Source organism: Euleptes europaea, chromosome 1, assembly GCF_029931775.1.
Source record: "Euleptes europaea isolate rEulEur1 chromosome 1, rEulEur1.hap1, whole genome shotgun sequence".
Lineage (NCBI taxonomy): Eukaryota > Metazoa > Chordata > Lepidosauria > Squamata > Sphaerodactylidae > Euleptes > Euleptes europaea.
Window position 1 is genome coordinate 20,537,948 of NC_079312.1, and position 19,348 is coordinate 20,557,295.

The 19,348-nt window shown below is 45.1% G+C and overlaps 1 protein-coding gene across 1 annotated transcript; it reads left to right on the forward strand.

The window, feature by feature from the left end:
* Positions 1–629: 629 nt before the first annotated feature.
* LOC130473186 (E3 ubiquitin-protein ligase TRIM38-like) lies at positions 630–16,323 on the forward strand. The gene is made up of 3 exons (XM_056844718.1): positions 630–653; positions 13,396–13,471; positions 15,806–16,323. The coding sequence occupies exons 1-3, from the start codon at positions 630–632 to the stop codon at positions 16,321–16,323; spliced, it is 618 nt and encodes a 205-aa protein (XP_056700696.1).
* The last annotated feature ends 3,025 nt before the right edge of the window (positions 16,324–19,348 follow it).

The window sequence follows — 19,348 nt, forward strand, 5'->3', positions numbered from 1 at the left end:
CTGGCAACTAGGCAGCCAACAGTTCATTGGCTGGGAAACTGTGCCAGATGTGTATATATGTGTACTATATGTGTATAGTTGGTGTGGGTTAAGAGAAGGAGGTGCTTTGCGGAGCACTTTGACACTGTGAATAAAAGAGCACTTATTTATATGTGCTGTCTCTGCTGTTTTCACTCGCTGCTGGGATGACTAACAATTCTCACAAATGCCATCAGGGCTATGGGCCCGGTCCAGCTCAGCTCAACTGCGCTACGTCCTGGAGGTTCTGAACGGAGGTTCTATCTGTGGAACAAGGGCTGTGGTGAGCAGAAGGAGCGAGTGAATGTCTGGTGAGGATTCGGACGGAGCAGAGGAGGAGGCAAGCTGGTCTGCTGGCAGTGATTTGGCGGAGGAGGAGAGCGACACGGAGGTCGAGCAGCTGGGTGCTGACGACATGGCACAGGCGGCTACGGCGCTACTTGTTGATAAGTTCAACTCCACTAACTACAATGTCTGGTCGTTGCGGATGCAGCACTACCTCAAGAGAGAGGCGTTGTGGATTTATGTCTCTAACCCCCCCGGACCCGGAGACAGCTCAAGACGTGGCGAAAGATGAAAAGCACTGGCTATCATTGTGCTCAGCGTAGCTGATGATCAACTTGTACACGTCTCAGGTAAGCTGAAAGTGAAAGCAGCATGGGACTCTTTGAGTCAGGTGTACATGCAGAAAACGGCCGGCTCTTTAATAGCCATTACCGGGTGCATGTACAGAACTGTAATGCAACCGGGGGTGCCAATTTGGAAGCATATAAACACTTTAACAGAATGCTTCCAAATGCTTGAACAGAGAAGGGAAACTTTGTTGGAAGAAGACAAAGTGTTTATTATACTAAGCTCTCTGACTGAAGAATATAACATGCTCATTACCGCTTTGGAGTCTGTTGAAACAGATAAGCTGACCTTGGAGTATATCACCGGGTGATTGCTGGAGCATGAGCAAAGACTGAACGTGTCAGTGTTTGGGAAACCTGCCAAGTCAGAGGGAGGCGAGGAAAAGATGCATTGCTTCACCGGCGGGGAGAGAAACACAGAAAGAAAGCCGAAGGGAGATTTTCAGCATGTGGCGTTGAGAGTCAGAAAATGCTTTGTTTGTGGATCTATAAATCACCAAAAGAGAGACTGCCCGGATGTCAAGAAAAGGAGCCGAGGGGAACAGTCTTCAAAGGGTGCAGTCAGAAGGTGTCACTGGTGCTGACTGAGACTAATGACACTACTGCGTTTGGATTCTGGATTCTGGGGCTTCTCAGAACATTTGCCAAAATGAGGAGCTGTTACAGGACGTACACAGTTCCAGCTTGCAGCATGTCAGTTTAGCTGATGGATGTAACTCAGATGTGGCATGTGAGGGAAGTGTGAGGTTTCCTGCACTGAATTATGTGTTTAAAAAGGTGCTGTGTGTACTAACCATTTAAAATAATTTGCTAAGTGTATGTGCTTTGGACAAAGCAGGGTTTACTGTAACATTTGCTGGAAAGTCATGCCTGATAGCTAAGGATGGAGAAGGGGAGGCTGTGTAATAATGTATATGTAGTGGGGAATGTGCATGTGGAGGCTAAAACAGTAATTAATCAAAGTCCACATGACGACTGCTTGCATTTGCTCCATCGGCGCCTCGGCCACGCAGGGTTCGATGCTATAAATAAGACGTTGTCTATACTGGGGAAAGAAAAAGTAAAAAAGTGTGGGAGGTTTCTGGATTGTGAAATCTGCAAATGTGTCGAATCTAAGTCTTACCCAGTGGCTAGACATAGTGACAGGTCAGAAAAAGCTCTACAGCTGGTGCATGGCGATGTAATTAGCCCGTTTAGAGAGAGCCTCTCAGGTAACAAATATGCGTTGATTCTGACGGATGACCATAGCAGATTCACATGGGTGTTTCCCATAAAGAAAAAATCTGAGGTGTTTTAAACTTTTAAGTACTGGGCTAAAAGAGTGCAAAAGCAGCTTGGTCAAGAACTATGTGCTTTGCAGACAGATTTTGGTGGTGAATTCATGTCCAATGGATTTGCTAAGTGGTTGCAGGAACAAGGTGTGCATCACAGGGTGGCAAATGTGGCTGTGCCACAGGAAAATGGGGTAGCCGAACGGCATGGTGGGATGCTACAGACTAAAATGTATGCAATGCTGCAAGATGCAGAATTACCCATGACCTATTGGGCTAAAGCCATCAAGGCAGCCAGCTACTTATCCAACAGGATCTGGACTAGGTCCATAGACAATATACCATACAGGGCACTGTATAACAAAGACCCTAGACTGAGCTATCTAAGGGTTTGTTTGTTTGGAGTGAAGGCCTGGGTAAATGTTCCTTTAACCCAAAGGAGGAAAGGAGGAGCAAGAGCCAAAAAGCTAACTTTCCTGGGTTACCAAACAGGAATGAAGGCCTATAGGTTGGCAAATGAGCAGATTTCCTTGAGTTACAGTAGATCTGCCAACTTTTGCGAGAGCAGTAACTGGGATAGAATTCATGGACAGAAGGTGTCACAGCAAGTACTTCCTTTGACTGATATCTCTCAGGATGGAAATGGGGTGAAACAGGAGGGATCTCCTAGTAGGGCCTCATCAGAGAGTGCAAAGTGAAAGGCAGATACCTAAAGTGTCCAGCAGGAGTACCAAAGGAATTCCTCCTGTGAGGTTTGGTTTTGAAACTAATGATGTGAACCATGTGTGTATAAAAGAACCGAAGTTATCAGGAGGTGATGTCTTTTGAAGGGAGAGAAAAGGAGGGTTGGCTAGAAGCCATGAAATCAGAGTTTGACTCTCTCCAAGAGAATGAAGTGTTTTCATTGACTCACCTACCGGCACAAAGAAATGCTATTGGTTGCAGATGGCTGTACAAAGTCAAATATCTTCCTGATGGGAAAATACTTAGGAAGGCCAGGCTCGTGGCCAAGGGTTATTCTCAGAAGGAGGGACAGGATTTTGACTAGATTTTTGCCCCCACTCTAAAGTCTGAGACATTAAAAGCTGCATTATGCAAGGCTGCAAGAGACAGAATGCTTGTACACCACTTTGATTTTACCACGGCATACTTGAATGCAAGTCTCAATGAGGAATTGTACATGGAGCAGATTCCTGATTTTGAAAGTAAGAACAAGCAGGGGGTGCTGAGACTACATAAGGCAATCTATGGTTTAAAGCAGAGTGCTCGTGTGTGGTCACAACGCCTTAGCAAGGCTTTAACCAATCTTGGTTGTATTTTTTTATTTTATAATAATTTTATTGGTTTTTATAATACAAATTTTCCATGATAGTAAACAACAATAAAAGCAATATGAAATTCAAAATCAAAATTCTAACTCTATGTTGTTATAATTTCTTGAATTCATAACAAAAAAAACAAATTAGAGGAAAATTTATGACTTCCCCATCACCTCTCTCCGCCTCTTAATAAAATATTCATCCCATCGTAATTGGTCTGATCTTAACTGTTATAAATTCATTTAACTTTCATAGAACATTTTCTATTAATCTAAATGATTATAACTCTTACTATTAATTGTATCTTCTAGATCAGATTAATAAATATTCTTCCATTTTCCCCAGTTTTAATTCATATTCACAGTATTTCATCCAATCCTCCCATTCAAATGTAACCGGATTGTGATCAGAGAAAGTTCTTGGTAAAATATGTATTTTACGTAGTTGCGTAAAAATTGATTTACTAGACCAAATCATGTCTATTCTGGAGTGTGAGTCATGTCTCGCTGAATAAAAGGTATATTCTTTGGCTGTAGTATTCATTGTTCTCCAGATGTCTTGTAATTCCAATTCTGTAGCCATGGTGAAGAAAGTTTTAGGTAAACATCCTTCATTTTCGTCTTTTGCTTTTGATTTTTTATCCAAAATTGGGAGAATAACGCCATTTAAGTCACCCATCAATAAAATCTGGTCATTAGCATACTGAGAGATCAGTTCATGCAACTGTCCATAAAATTTTGTTTTTCCTTCATTGGGAGCATATATTCCTACTACAATCGTCTTTTGCCCCAATATTTTGGTTTTTATAATTACAATTCTCCCTTCGTTGTCTTTATATAGTAGTTCAGGACTAAGGCTAGAATGAGCATATATTACTACTCCCTTAGTTTTTGTTTCGGCCGATGCCACAAATGCTTGTCCAAGCATTTGCCTATCCAAATATTTTTTGTGTTTTTTTGCTATATGAGTCTCTTGTAAACAAATTAGGGAGTATTTATACTTCTGTAGATATTTAAAAATTCTAGCCCTTTTAGTTTTTTCATTCAAACCATTCACATTCCAAGAAATTACTTTTGCCATGGTACAATGATTATTGAAGCAAAATATGCAGTCTATAATTTAGTTCCTCCTGCTGCTCCCTGTGGTTCTTCTTCTTCTTCTTGTTCTTCTTCCTCTTCCTTTTGATCCCCAGTTAATCCTTTAAGATCTGATTTATATTTTCTCAGAAATTTTCCCACATCTGCTGTAGATGTAATTGTCATTTTCATTTCTTTGTAGGTAAAAGCCAAGCCTTGTGGCATAATCCAGCGATATTTGATACCATTAGCTTTCAAAACAGACACAAATTCTTTGTAATTATTCCTCTGTGAGAGTAAATGTCTTGGTATGTCCTTTAATAAAATTAGAGGAATGTCTCCTGCTGACACCGGGTTGTCATAATGCATCTTCATGATCTTATCCTTAATCCTAGTGTCATAGAACACTATCATCAAGTCTCTTGGCTTAGATCTTTTCATTCTAGCAGGTAATGGTATTCTGTATACTCTGTTAATAGCTTGGTTCAATTCTTGTTGATCCATCTGAAACAGGTAAGCCAGATTTTGGATTACAGTTTCTTTGTTGTCTCCCATCATATCTGGAAGGTTGCACAGACGAAGGTTGGTCTCTCTCACTCTCATCTCCATCATTGCTATTTGATCTTTTACAGTTATCTGATTTAATTATATTGTTTCAATCTGTTTTTCTTGGCTTACTAATTTTTTCTTTGTATCCTTATGCTCTTCCATCACTTTCTTTATTGATAAGTCCATTGTTTGCATATCTGACTGCATAATGCTCATTTGGGTTTTTACTTCTTTAAGATCTCCTGTTATCACACCCAATTTGTGATCAATAGCTTGAGATGCTTGACCTAGGTTTGTCATCATAGAAGTTAACTGTGCCATCTGTGTAGACATCTGTTCAAGCTGCTTATTTGTTGCCTCTGTTTGTTTGGCTAGCATATCTTGTAATTTCTTATCCATGGCTAAGACTTGTACTGAGTCCTTCAGTTTAGTATAGGCAGGGCTATGCAATGAGCCAGAACGGGGTCGAGTTCCAGACATTTACATTGGAATAAGACTGGTAAAAGTCATGTCTTCAGACAGGGCCCTCCAGGTGGTAGTTAATAGAAGGTAGTTCAATGATCAGCTTGATAATTTTTTCGGGTTGAAAAGAGCTAAATTTGGCTTTAAAACAGCTTAATAAAGTTTTGAAATACCAACGAGTTTTATTGGACGCTCTAGGTCGGGTCTACCAGGAAGTATTCCGGAAGTTGTATTTGCCGTGGACCTTCTACCGCCTCATCTTGATGGTTGTTTCCTTTAGGAACTATTTCTGTGTAACTCAAGTGCGACGCGTATCCGGTCCTCCAGCTTGCTTCCTGTTGTTGTGACTCAGATGATAGAGAGGGTGGTATAGAGGGGCTTCCGGTCTGATGAATCCCTTGCTGCTAACGTGGCAGGAAACTCTTTTTCACCAGAAAATCAGGAAGAAATTCACCCTCCCCTTCCCTCGAAGTTGCTTCTCATTGGTGGAAATTTTAGTCCATCATCTAAGCGTCCTTCCAACTCTTTGTTTTGATTTAAGCTGATCTGTCTGATAAGGCTCCTGCCGCTAATCCTGATGGAATTTACGAATCAAACTTTCCCGATTGAGATAAGGGAGGAGCAGGGGCACTGGGAATATCTTCATCTACCCCCCAGTTATACGGTGATGCCAGTAAAAAACGAAGGGTTCTTTGTACTCACTTGGGCATCGAGAGGTGAGGTTCTTTTCTTAAAATAGTCCTTGTGTTGGTGTTAAGGTGGTGGAGGGTAGAGCCTTGTGCCAAAGCTGCGTTTTGGCGATTCCTTTCCCTAATTGCCCTCGCAGGACCGGCGTCCAGAGCTCTGGGGGACTTATAAAAGCTCCCTCAGAGTCTTTGGGAGGTCAAACTGCGTTTGCGGGCTGCAGGGAATTCCTGCTGTCCGACCCACTTGCAAGGGTCGGATTGGGGTGCATATATCACCCCTAAATTAGCGCAAACTTGGATTTCTCTCAGGACAGCCTGAGAGAACGTCGTACTCATCCCAGCACACCACCGGAAGTCAACCAATCTTGGTTTTCAGCAAGGAGTGGCTGACCCTTGCATGTTCACAAAACGTGTAGGTGACACAGAATGTGTGCTCGACGTGTACGTGGACAATATCTGCTTTATGTTCCACACAGAGGAACAATTACAGTGGTTCAAGAAGGCTGCCGGAGGCTTGTTCAAAATAAAGCACTTGGGGAATATTCAAAATTATCTGGGGGTGGAAATAACCAGGAACCCAGAGGGATATTTTGAATTAAGCCAAGAAAAGAAAATTGTACAGCTGTGAATAACATTTGGAATGAGAAGGGCTAAATGTACAGACACTCCCATGGCAACAGGGTATGCAAAGAAGGTGGATGACCAGGTGTTCCACAATAAGGTTTTGTATCAGTCCCTGGTGGGATCTTTGCTGTATTTGTCATGTTGAACCAGACCTGACATATGTATAGTTGTACATTTGATATGCCAGAAGTGTGTGTGTCCTTATGCCAAGGATTGGACAGCAGCAAAGAGGGTGCTGTGGTATTTGAAGGGCACAGCTTCAGCTAAACTGAGTCTCAAAACTGATGAGGAGGAGCCAGTCACTGTTTAGTGATGCTAGTTGGGGAGACAGGGAAGACGGGAAGTCCACTACTGGATATGCGGTGTATTTGCATGGAGCCCTAATCATGTGGAAGTCATTAAAGCAGACCCATGTCTCGACTAGTACTTGTGAGGCTGAGTACTCCGCACTAAGCGATTGTGAAATACAGTTGGAATGGCTACAGCAACTGGTAAAAGATCTAAGCCTAAAATGGAACTTGCCTGTGTGTATATGATGAACTTGGATGAACTTCTTAAGTCAGACCATTCGTTTAGGGGCAAAACTATTCTTCCACTTTTGTTAGCTCTGTTGGCAAGAGAAGTCAATGCAGGAAAAACCTGGGGGAGAATGGGAAACAGATTTTCCTCACTTGTACAAAATTCCTTTTTTTTAGGACCAAGCGACCTCATTAGGTTGGCTTTTTTTGTGTTTGTTTTTTTGCTTTGGAATAGTGGGCTGCCAGCAACTTCCTCACCTTGGTGACTTCACGTTGTTGGAAGGGAAATTCTGACTTCAGTTGCCCTTCACGCCACTCTCCACCCGCCACAGAATTTCACATGATTGTCCTGGTGTCTCTGTGACTAATACGAGGGGAAGTTAAATATCAGATGGGAGCTATCCTGGCACAAGCTTAGGGCCAAACTAGTGAACTAGTGTTCAACAACACACGTCCATAGCATCCTCTTTCTCCCACTCTTGACAATGTCTGGATTACACAATGCTCAAAGGAAGGGGGTCATGGGGTCTCTCCCCCCACCCAATATAGCATAAATGCTAGGACCTGACTGCATTTTCCACTACCACGGCTAGGAATGTCATCTGTTTTAATGAAGTCCCATATATGCTTATTTTCCTCTGTTCAATCTGAGCAAGCACAGCCGAGAGAAGAGTTGGGAGGCTGACCTTTTGAACCTGCTTGCATTTTCCCCATCTACCCACTCTCTGACACTTTTACTTCCTTTCCCCAAGGGCAGGATGTCCTGACCACAAAGGCTGGGCGCTCCGTCTTCTTCCCCTTCTCATGCCATTTCTATGAAAACATCCCTGGAAGAAAGTTTTGAAAGATGGAGAATGAAAATGGATATGAGACAGGAAGCCGCCGAGGAAGGAGGATAGCTACAGGAGCACCCCCAAAGAAGACCCACGGTACTGGTTTGAAATGTCATTGTGATCCTTCCTCTTTTAACTTCTGGTTCAAACGTTTTATTTCACAGGCTTGGAGAAAAGGGCTGCTTCTACACAAGCCATTTAATCTAGAAGAGACGCCAGTAATTTACCCAGTTTTTACCGAGAATACAGATGTTAGCCGAAATGCTCTTTAAATGGGGAAATTAGCTGAGCAATCAGTAACTATAATATTTATAAAACGGGATACAACCAACTATACCAGAGCCCGTATTTTGTGACCTTTAGAATAACGACAGAGACCAGGGAATCCGAATTAAGAGAGTTTATGTTTTCAAGCATTCAATGGTGCAACACAACACATACAGAGAATCTAGGAATTCAAAAGGGAGGAGGGAGAGCGACAGTCGCCAATTTGGCTGGAGTTCGTTGACTGGCTATACAATACTTTTCCTGTAGAGGAGTTGTCCAGAGTTCCAATAGACTAAGATACAGAGAAATATAGAGAGAGGCGAGGGATAGGGGTTCCCGTGGACTCGGCCAGCGAGGCGGGAGGGATCATGGCTAGGCTGCGCAAAACCTAGACCAACAGAGTAACAGCAAATATGCCAGGGAAAGACCTAAGGTAACATTATGGGTATGGGCGACCCCAGATATACTGTTTCTTTGGGGGCGGGGTGATTGGATTACCCCTCCGTGGTTCCCAGGTGACAAAAGGTGACAAAAGGATTAATGGTCGGCTGCCGGGGTGGGGTTGTGAGAATTTGGAAATCTATTCTGATTCCAGTGACTTGTGCAACCCAGGAGGAACCGGGAGATTCTTGGTGATGAGCTTAATGGTCTGAAACAATAGGCACGATATTGTCGAAGGCTTTCACGGTCAGAGTTCATTGGTTCTTGTAGGTTATCCGGGCTGTGTAACCGTGGTCTTGGAATTTTCTTTCCTGACGTTTCGCCAGCAACTGTGGCAGGCATCTTCAGAGTAGTAACACTGAAGGAGAGACACTGTCCTTCAGTGTTACTACTCTGAAGATGCCTGCCACAGTTGCTGGCGAAACGTCAGGAAAGAAAATTCCAAGACCACGGTTACACAGCCCGGATAACCTACAAGAACCAATAGGCACGATCTTGCTAACGTCCAGGGATCGCTGCTTCGCATAGCTAGAGGAATGAATCATTCGTTATCTTAATGTCTCTGAATGGCTTAATCAGTTCAATGTTGCAAGGGGGGGTGAGCAGATGCAGCCTACGTGCTTGTGCGCTTTCTCTGACATGGCTTCTGCTGGAACAGAGATGCACAGGAACATGGAGGTTCTCTGGCTTGCTGGAGAGGTTGACCTGGCCTCGGTTGCTCAGCTGCCGGTGGCTCGGGACACACAGGAGCGGTCGTGTCAGTTTCGCTGGCGTGCGCGCGAAAACCTTCCCTGTAGTGTTTGGGGCCAGTGCGCGGCTGGAACAGGGCGCACACGTATGCTGTTTGGGGTTGCCATAACCAGTCCGGGAGATTGGCACCCGTGGGGCTTACACAGATGTTGTTAAATTTTCCTCCTCCCTTTATTGCTTCTGCCTTAGGGTTGCCAGCTCCGTGTTGGGAAATAACTGGAGATTTCCTGGGTTGGGGAATACCAGAGGAGGGCAGGGTTTGGGGAGGGGAGGGACTTAAATGCCATAGAGTCCAATTGCCAAAGCAGCCATTTTCTCCAGGTGAACTGATCTCTATCAGCAGGAGATCAGTTGTAATAGCGGGAGGTCTCCAGCCACCACCTGGAGGTTAAGTATATATATGTTATAGCCGTTTGGCTACATTGAAACACATTTGAAGTATATAGCCCTTTGCTTGTTCAGAGGTTGTTCAGAGGTGCTGCCTTAAGCCCTGCGAGGCAAATTGTGTGATGTTAACACTTCTACCTCTTACTTTGGTTTGCTGGTTTATTCTTGTATGTTTTTATTTGAATAAATTAGCCCTTGGTTTTGCTTTGAATTGAATGAATATTGAGCCACGTGCTGTCTTCCTACTTAGCATTCACTATTTCCAGCATAGGTTTTTTCACTTCTTAGTTTACCACCTGGAGGTTGGCAACCCTATGCTGCCTCTTAATTTAATTAATTACTTAAGACTGTCCGGGGCGGGGGGACACCATTGTTGAACAGATCCTTAGCTCCTTAGAGGGATGATTGGGGTGCTATTTCCCCTTGCAGCAGACTTAGTAAGGTTTCTTTCTTTTTTGTGTGACTGTGCAGCTACAGTTTTAACTTCAAAATTAAAGTAGTTTTGGGGGGCTACAAAGAGAACTGTCGTCCTTATATACAACACATCCTTGAACAAGAACTGAAAGTACTGATTCAAGAATGCTGTGGCCACTGTCAGTAAACAGGAAGTAAGTTAACGAAGCTGAAGTTTCCAAATGATTGTGGAAGAGAAGAAGAAGAGTTGGTTTTTATATGGTTTTGATTCTCCACTTAAGGGAGACTCAAACCGGCTTACAATCACCTTCCCTTCCCCTCCCCACAACAGACACCCTGTGAGGTAGGTGGGGCTGAGAGAGTGTGACTAACCCAAGTTTACCCAGCTGGCTTCATGTGTAGGAGTGGGGAAACAAATCCAGTTCACCAGATTAGCCTCCGGCTCTCATGTGTAGGAGTGGGGAATCAAACCCGGTTCTCCAGATCAGATTCCACCACTCCAAACCACAGCTCTTAACCACTACACCACACTGGCTCTCCTTCAGCAGTGTAACCATGGATAGTTATGAGAACGCAGATGGGAAAGGGTGGTATAGAAGTCTACTAAAATAATAATAATAATCAACCCAGCAATGGGATTTCCCACCTTGCCAAGAAAAGCTCCAAATGCCTCTTTATACACATTAGCCCTCTATTAAAGGGGCAGCACTAAACTGAGGCTATCATATTTTGGTCACATCATGAGACGACAAGAGTCACTGGAAAAGACAGTCATGCTAGGAAAAGTTGAGGGCAGCAGGAAAAGAGGAAGATCCAACGAGAGACGGATTGACCCAATAAAGGAAGCCACAGTTTTCAATTTGCAAGATCTGAGCAAGGCTGTCAAAGATAGGACATTTTGGAGGACTTTCATTCATAGAGTCGTCATGAGTCGGAAGCGACTTGACGGCACTTAACACACACACACACACACACACACACACACACACACACACACCCTCCTCCTGACTTGTTGGCAAACCACGCTGTAACATGTAGCATTACCCTGGGCATGTAAGAAAAGATCACGAGAGCCAAGCACTGACTCCTTCCTTCCTGCCTGGGTTGCCAACCTCCAGGTATTCCCCAAAAGCACACAGAAACAGTTCCGTAGTAGATTCTATATAAGTCTGTGATAAATACACAAAATTCCAATACAAAATCCAATGTAACCATAGTATACAGAAAACTACAAATACAAGAAGGTAAGTACAAAAGTAGCAATGTATCAAAAGCATATAACTCTAACAATATCTTTTCTTATTCACAGCATCAATAGGTAGTACGGTATGAAGTCACAAGTAAGTCTCAAGGTTGAAGAGGATCAGTTCCCCTGGAGGAAATGGCCGCTTTGGCAATCGGACTCTATGACATTGAAGCCCCTCCCCAGGCTCTGCCCCAAAAATCTCCCGGCAGTGGCAAAGAGGGACCTGCCAACCCTACTTCCTGCCCTCCCTCTCATGAGCTGCCTGAGTTCACAGCATCAGCGTTGCTGTCAGATGGCTATCTAGGGTGATCAGGCTAGCCTGGGCCATCCAGGTCAGGGCATTGTTTTTAGGACCTGACTGAGACTTGGTTAGGGCAGAGATGACGCTCCCATGAGGCAATTTGAGGCAGCGACTTCTGGGGGCAGATCTGAGCTATCGCTAAGGGTGGCATTATGTGAGACTGGCTGATCAGAGCCTGAGGGGTATGGTTCACTGAGACATCCTCATTCAAGTGAACAAGAGCTCTTGCACTGCTGCTGTTCCTGTCAAGAAGCGCTGCACAGGATGACATCCTGGGGAATCATCTTCTGTGTTAATTTGGGAGGGACTGCCATGCCATAGAGTCCAATGGATCTCTATCGGCTGAAGATCAGTTGTGATAGCAGGAGATCGGCAGTTATTACCTGGAGGTTGGAAATCCTCCATCCAGGAAACAAGGACTATGGGACTGTTCCATTTGGCTGCAGACTTGCGTAAAAGCCACATACCCCTCCTCCCGATTTTCACTACGAATTTTAATTCTACAGGCCTTACTCCAAATCTCTGCGGATGGAAGATAATCTTGGCGGTTCTTCTGGCGTCGAGCGTCGCTCTGAAACTGTCTCTCCTTTTCCTCCTGCTTCAGCCAGGTACTTTTCTTCTCGGCTTTAACTCATTAAATATCTGTGATGCATACCCCCTCTTGTGCTAGTCATCCCACGGTTGCCTCTGGTAAATGGGTTTCACAGGTTATTGTCTCGCTTTGAAAAGTTGCAAAGCCTATTTGACCAAAAACAACGGAGGGTGTGTATGCAATATAAGCATACACCTTTTGTCAGATGTCGAGGGCTACTTTCAGAAGGAAGTGATGAAGTACATGTAACCCTAGGGTTGCCAACCTCCAGGTACTAGCTGGAGATCTCCTGCTATTTACAACTGATCTCTAGCCGACAGAGATCAGTTGTAAATAGAGTGCTCACCTGGAGAAAACGGCCGCTTTGGCAATTGGACTCTATGGATTTGAAGTCCCCTCCTCGAACCCTGCCCTCCTGAGGCTCCGCCCCAAAAACCTCCCGCTGGTGGTAAACGGGGGCCTGGCAACCCTATTTATCCCCCACCCACTAGAATTGTCTGCCTATGTGTTCTGTTGGCACTCTTAATTCCCTCTTTTTGTTTCACAGTTGTCAGTTGGCATCTCTCAGGTGGGAGGGCAGATTTGGCTCAGGAGTTGCTGATTGTTACAACATACATGCATGGATACACCTGGGATATAATTTCTAGTGCTGTGAGGAAGCATTACCATTAGAACTGCTACTCAGTGTGACATTACTAAGCCCTGCCTTTTGAGTCTCAGGATTTGGGATGCTGGCAAATCCTAACGTAGAACATAGGGACATAAGAAAGGCCCTGCTGGATCAGACCGAGGCACATCAAGTCCAGCAGTCTGTTCACATAGTGGCCAACCAGGTGCCTGTAGGAAGCCCATAAGCAAGACGACTGCAGCAACATTGTCCTGCCTGTGTTCCACAGCACCTAATATATTAGGCATGCTCCTCTGATCCTGGAGAGAACCTGGACCTAAATATTGTGTCAGAACAAAACAGTGGTGTTTGTCTAACTGAAGATGTTTACAAGTTTTTCAGGAAAGCCCTTCAGAAATTGACTTCGGTTCTGCAGTCTCATTTCGTTCCTGTGAATTGGCCCATCGCAACTTAACAGGTAATCTTGGCTTCCTCTTAGAGCAGCAGTCCCCAACGTGGTACCTACTGACACCCTTCCCGGTGCTCACCACATGTTTTTAGAAATGGGGGGGTGGGCGCAGGTAGAGCTTTTGCCTAACAGGGCTTCTGGTTGCCTCTGCAGATTTTTAAAAAGGTTGCTTCAGCAGCCTCTGTCACCATAGCACGAGGATCTTGATTGAATATAAGCTGTGTATATTCAAGAAGATATTTTAAAACCATATGTTCATTTTCAAAGGCATCTTGTTAAACATCCCTTCTGGCTGAAATGCTGAAGAGTTACCGTTAGAGTTACGCATGACCTCACTCCCTGACATTTTATGGTTGGTTTAATCGGCTGTGGTAGCCATTTTATACGGTTGCCAACCTCCAGGTGGGGCCTGGAGACTTCCTGGAATTAAAACTGATCCCCAGGTGACAGAAACCATTTCCCCTGGAGGAATTGGCTGCTTTTGAGGGTGAACTCAATGGCATCATACCCCACTGAGGTCCTGCCCCTCCCCAAACCCCTTCCTGCCCAGGCACCACCCCAAAGTCTCCAGGTGTTTCCCAGTCCAGAGTTGGCATCCCTACCATTTTGTAATTGCGCCGTCTCCTGTGGTAGTAGGGATGCCAACCTCCAGGCCATCCAAAATAACACCACAAGTGCTGGCTGCTTGAAGTTACCAAAAGATTACAGCACACTGGCTCACAAATATATTGCTGCTGCTGTAATATGTTTATATGTATATTACTTCAAATGTTCAATCACAATATTTACAACCGATATTACAACTTCATATCATAATACAAATATTCACCCATCTCCAAAATCAAAACTAACCACTATTGTAAATGTTCATGGCGCATTCACATTCACTCTAAATAGTTGCACTGCCAAAAAAGGGCAAGTATATTATAATAAACATAAAGCAAATTCATATTCCATGAAATTCAGCAGGTCATAGCTGGAGGGCTATTATATTTTGGTCACATCATGAGACGACAAGAGTCACTGAAAAAGACAGTCGTGCCAGGAAAAGTTGAGGGCAGCAGGAAAAGAGGAAGACCCAACAAGAGATGGATGGACTCAATAAAGGAAGCCACAGCCTTCAATTTGCAAGATCTGAGCAAGGCTGTCAAAGACAGGACATTTTGGAGGACTTTCATTCATAGGGTCGCCATGAGTCGGAAGCGACTTGACGGCACTTAACACACACATGGCTGGAGATCTCCTGGGATTACAACTGATCTCCAGGTGACAGAGATCAGTTCACCTGGAGAAAATGACTGCTTTGGAAGGTGGAGTCTGTGGCATTATACTCCACGGAAGTCCCTCCCTTCCCCAAATTCCACTGTCTGGAGCTAGCGACCCTATGTGGCCTTGAAGTCCCTCCCCTCCCCACATCCTGCCCTCCTTAGGCTCCGCCCCCAAATTTCTCCCGCTGGTGGCAAAGAGGGACCTGGCAACCCTGTCTTTCAGCGATCAAGCTCACCGGGGGCTAGTCACTTTCTCAGCCAAGCCTACCTCACAAGGTTGTCGCAGGGATAAAATGGAGGAGGGGAGAATCACATCTACTACCCTGAGTGCTTTGGAGAAAAGGTGGGATGGTAATGTAATCGACTGTGGAGTTCTGCTGGGGGTTTGGGATTGCTTATGAGACTCAGTAAAGTGTGATTCCCCCACCCTAGCCTCGGCCCTTGATTCCTCTCAGGGAGAAAAGGTACTCTGTATGTGCTCAGCAGAAACAATGGTCCTTACTCCCATTTAAACAAACAAACAGAAGCTGTTACCGCACTAGGTATCCCCAGCGACGCATCAAGAGTTTGGAAATGTTATAAAAAATTCTGTTCGCACTTTCAATGTATTCCCACTGATTTATTAAGAGTTTGAAATGGTTGTAAAAAATACTGTTGGCACTTACTTTGGCCCCTTCAGCTGTGAAGATGTCTTCCAACCATTTATTAGCCGTGGTATCCAAAAACCCCTTTAAAGCGATGTTTTGTATAACATTTTCAAACTCTTAATACATCGCTGGGAATACAAAGTGCGGTAACCCCAAAAGCTAGCTCTCTTCAGACAGGAAGAACGCTCTGTATATGCACACTAGTGTTTTGTCAGCAGGCTTTTTTCCCTCACCTCTTCCCCCTTCCTGGCAAAAGCAAGCTTGCACAGGCTCAGGTGCATTGTGTCTTCAGCACCAGAATCTCTGAAACCAAAAAGTTACACCCTTTGGTTGTTCTGAGCCACATCAACATGCCTGTCATCCAAGACCCATCTTTCCTTCTGGTGAACCATGTGACCCCCCCTTTCCCCTTTTGTTTTTTTTCCCAGAGAACCTGACTTTGGATCCCAATACTGCCCATTACCAGCTGGTTCTGTCAAAGGATGGCAAAAGAGTGTGGCGGGGAGACAGTGCGGTGGAGACGTTACCCTGGAACATAAAGAGATTTGACCATCTCCTCAGTGTCCTGACTCATGAGGGATTCACCTCAGGGAAACACTGCTGGAAGGTGGATACCGGCAATGGGATATACTGGGCGATGGGGGTCGCCAGAGAGAGCGTGAGGAGAAAGGGAAGGTTCAACATTAGTCCCGAGGAAGGGATCTGGGCAATTCAAGAGTGGGCTGGTGAATACCAGGTTCTCACTTCCCCTATGTTGGTACTCTCTCTGAGCAATGTTCCCAGCATGATCTGGGTATATTTGGACTACGAGGAGAAGGTGGCATTTTTCAACGCTAGGACTAAAAGCCCTGTTTTCACTTTTCCAAAGGCTTCCTTTTCTGGAGAAAGAGTTTTCCCCTGGTTTACAGTATGGGCTTCGGGTTTCCACCTCACTCTGATGCCCTGAGATACCAAGAGACAGGCCTCTACAGATCACAGGGCCCCGGTCTTCATGGTTCTCAAAGGGCATGTAGAGTATTATAAAGGTGCAGGAGGAGTAGCGTTGCCAGCTGACCAGGAGAAAAAATGTCCCGACCCTTTAATAGAGGCTTGCTGTGTGTGGAAATCTGGTATTTACTACTGGTAAAACTGATATAAAAGTTGGCAGTCATACTGTGCTGTAGAGATTTTTGAAGCCAAATTATTAATTGGCAGCTCGGCACACCCTCGCCATTTTAATATTGGTTCCACAGAACCCTGATTCTTGCCATATTGAAATATTGGTTATCACAAACTCTAGGTCTCTGGAAAGCTCCCGGCCAAAGTCCACTTTCAATACTGGTCACGTAGTATGACCTCCTTACCTCAGTGGAGCAACCTTAAAGGGATTAGCAACCTTAAAGGGATTAAAGTCTACTAAGCTCATCATTCTATGTAACAGACAGCCAGTGTTTGCTTAAGGAATGCTGTCCTCAGAAAGGAATGTTTCATTGTCTTCTCTATGCCTTGTTTTAGTTCCATTGTGTAATCACTGACTGACCTTTGCTATCCATTGTATTATCGCTTAATAAACTGAGAGATCACTGGGGCAATTCAGATTGATCTCTGGAACTCAAGACACTGTATGTGTTCTTCCCTCAAAGCACCATGCGTGCTTTCCCCAAGGCACTTTCGGGGTGCCTTCCCTTCACCGTGCGTTCCTGAGGGGGGGGCAAGTCCTCTTAGGAGGCGGCGTGACCTCGCCGCCAGCGTAAGTGCGTCTTATCACAGGACAAGACACACTTACGCTGGCGGCGAGGGCAGTTATGCTGGCACTTAGCTGGCGCCTTGCCCCTCTGCCCCTCCCTCTGCCTTTTCAACCCTGGCTGCCGCCGGCCAGAACAGTGTTGCTGTGCCTGCTTTTTAGCAGGCGCAGCCTCACTGTTTTCAATGGGGCTTTTAGCCCCGATGAAAACGAAAAAAGGACTTTTAAAGGCTTTTTTTGTCCTGGCGGCGTGCGGGAAACAGCTTTGGAGGAAACGCGGCTGCACCTCTTCCCCATCGTCTCCACACACCGGCATCTCAGGAATGCACGGATAGTCACTTGAATACTAAAAAAGGCAAAACAGGTATAGGTGACTTGCTCTAGATTACAAGGCAATTCGTAGATTTTGACCACTACTAATATCTCTTTCAATTAATTGCCGCCAAAACATACAAATCCTACTGGGTTTTCCACAAACTAATTTTAGATATGGATTTCTCAAAATACATTTTCCTTTAAATTCAATTTATCCCAAAATACTCTGACTCAGTGTGGTGGGAGCAATGAAAAAGACAAACTCCGTGCTGGCAATTATTGGGGAAGGGACTGAAAATAAAATATCCAATGCTAACTAAAGGAAACCTCCGTATTCAGAGGCAGCAAACTTCTGACTACCAACAGGGAAGAGGCATAAGAACATAAGAAACATTGGAGGCAGCCTTGGCCTCTGTTCCCTATTGGTTGGCTCTCCAGGGCAACTGGTTGGCTGCTATGTGAAACAGGATACTGGCCTTTAAGACTAGATGGGCCACTGGTCTCATCATTCCTCTTACAGTTAGGGTTGCCGGGTGCCTTTTTGCCACCAATGGGAGGTTTTTGGGGTGGAGCCTGAAGAGGGCAGGGTTTGGTAAGGGGAGGGACTTCAATGCCAAAGCGGCCATTTTCTCCAGGGGAACTGATCTCTAGCCGATAGAGATCAGTTGTAATAGCAGGAGATCTCCAGCTGGTACCTGGAAGCTGGCAACCCTACTTACAGTCTTGCATTTTGTTTACTGAGTTCCCCTCCTGCTTTCATTAACCTTCCTCAGCTTTGAACATTTTTCTGTTTCCAGCTTAAAGAGAATAGAGTAGGTATCCAAACAACAGGTTTGAACACATGAACACATGAAGCTGTCTTATACTGAATCAGACCCTCAGTCCATCAAAGTCAGTATTGTCTACTCAGACCGGCAGTCGCTCTCCAGGGGCTCAGGCAGAGTTCTTTCACATCACCTATTTGCCTAGTCTCTTTAACTGGAGATGCTGGGGATTGAACCTGGGACCTTCTGCATGCCAAGCGGATGCTCTACCACTGAGCCACGGCCCCTCCCCAGGTTGCCGAGAACCACTGCAGCCTCCTAGGCAATGGTCCTCTCACCCCCCTCATGCCGCCCAGACCTAAGCCAAACTTTGCACAGAATGCAAATCACACAACTCTCCCAGCCACATAAACACATGAAGCTGCCTTCTACTGAGTCAGGCCATTGACTTATCAAAGGCGGTATTGTCTACTATGACTGGCAGCAGCTCTTCACGCCACATCACCTACCACCTGATCTTTTTAACTAAAGATACTGGGAGTTACCTGCATATAGAATCATAGAATCATAGAGTTGGAAGGGACCACCAGGGTCATCTAGTCCAACCCCCTGCACAATGCAGGACATTCACAACTACCTCCTCCCCACACACACACCCAGTGACCAGAAGATGGCAAAAGAAATAAAGCAGATGCTCTTCCCCTGAGCCATTGCCCATCCCTCTCTGGGTCTTAGTACTTTTGTTCCCCTTAGACACCCTTTCTGGGTGACTCTGCCAACTAACAGCCATACCCCAGAGCCTGGATAGCAGCCTGTCTCTTCCAATGCTGAACCTTTCTTTATAAACTTCTGAACTTCTTCTTTTTCACACTAAGCGATAGCCTGGCTACCTTTTTTCTTTTTGAAAAAACTTTTAGCTTAGCTGCATCTTCTCCTGGATGGCCCAGGCTAGTCTGTTCTTGTTGGAAGCTGGGTACTACTTGGATGGGAGACCACCAGGGTGGTCCAGGGTTGCTATGCGAGGTTGGAAAGGTTGAAGGAGCTGGGTATGTTTAGCCTGAAGAGGAGAAGACTGAGAAGGGATATGATAACCATGTTCAAGTACTCGAGGGGCTGTCATATAGAGGAGGGTGCCAAGTTGTTTTCTGTTGCTCAAAAAGGTTGGACCA

Coding starts and splice junctions, on each gene's coding strand:
- LOC130473186 (XM_056844718.1), top strand. CDS start 630: ATGATCAACTTGTACACGTCTCAG. Junction 654..13,395: donor TCAACTTGTACACGTCTCAG/GTAAGCTGAAAG, acceptor CAAGTTTTTCAG/GAAAGCCCTTCAGAAATTGA. Junction 13,472..15,805: donor GGCCCATCGCAACTTAACAG/GTAATCTTGGCT, acceptor TTTTTTTCCCAG/AGAACCTGACTTTGGATCCC.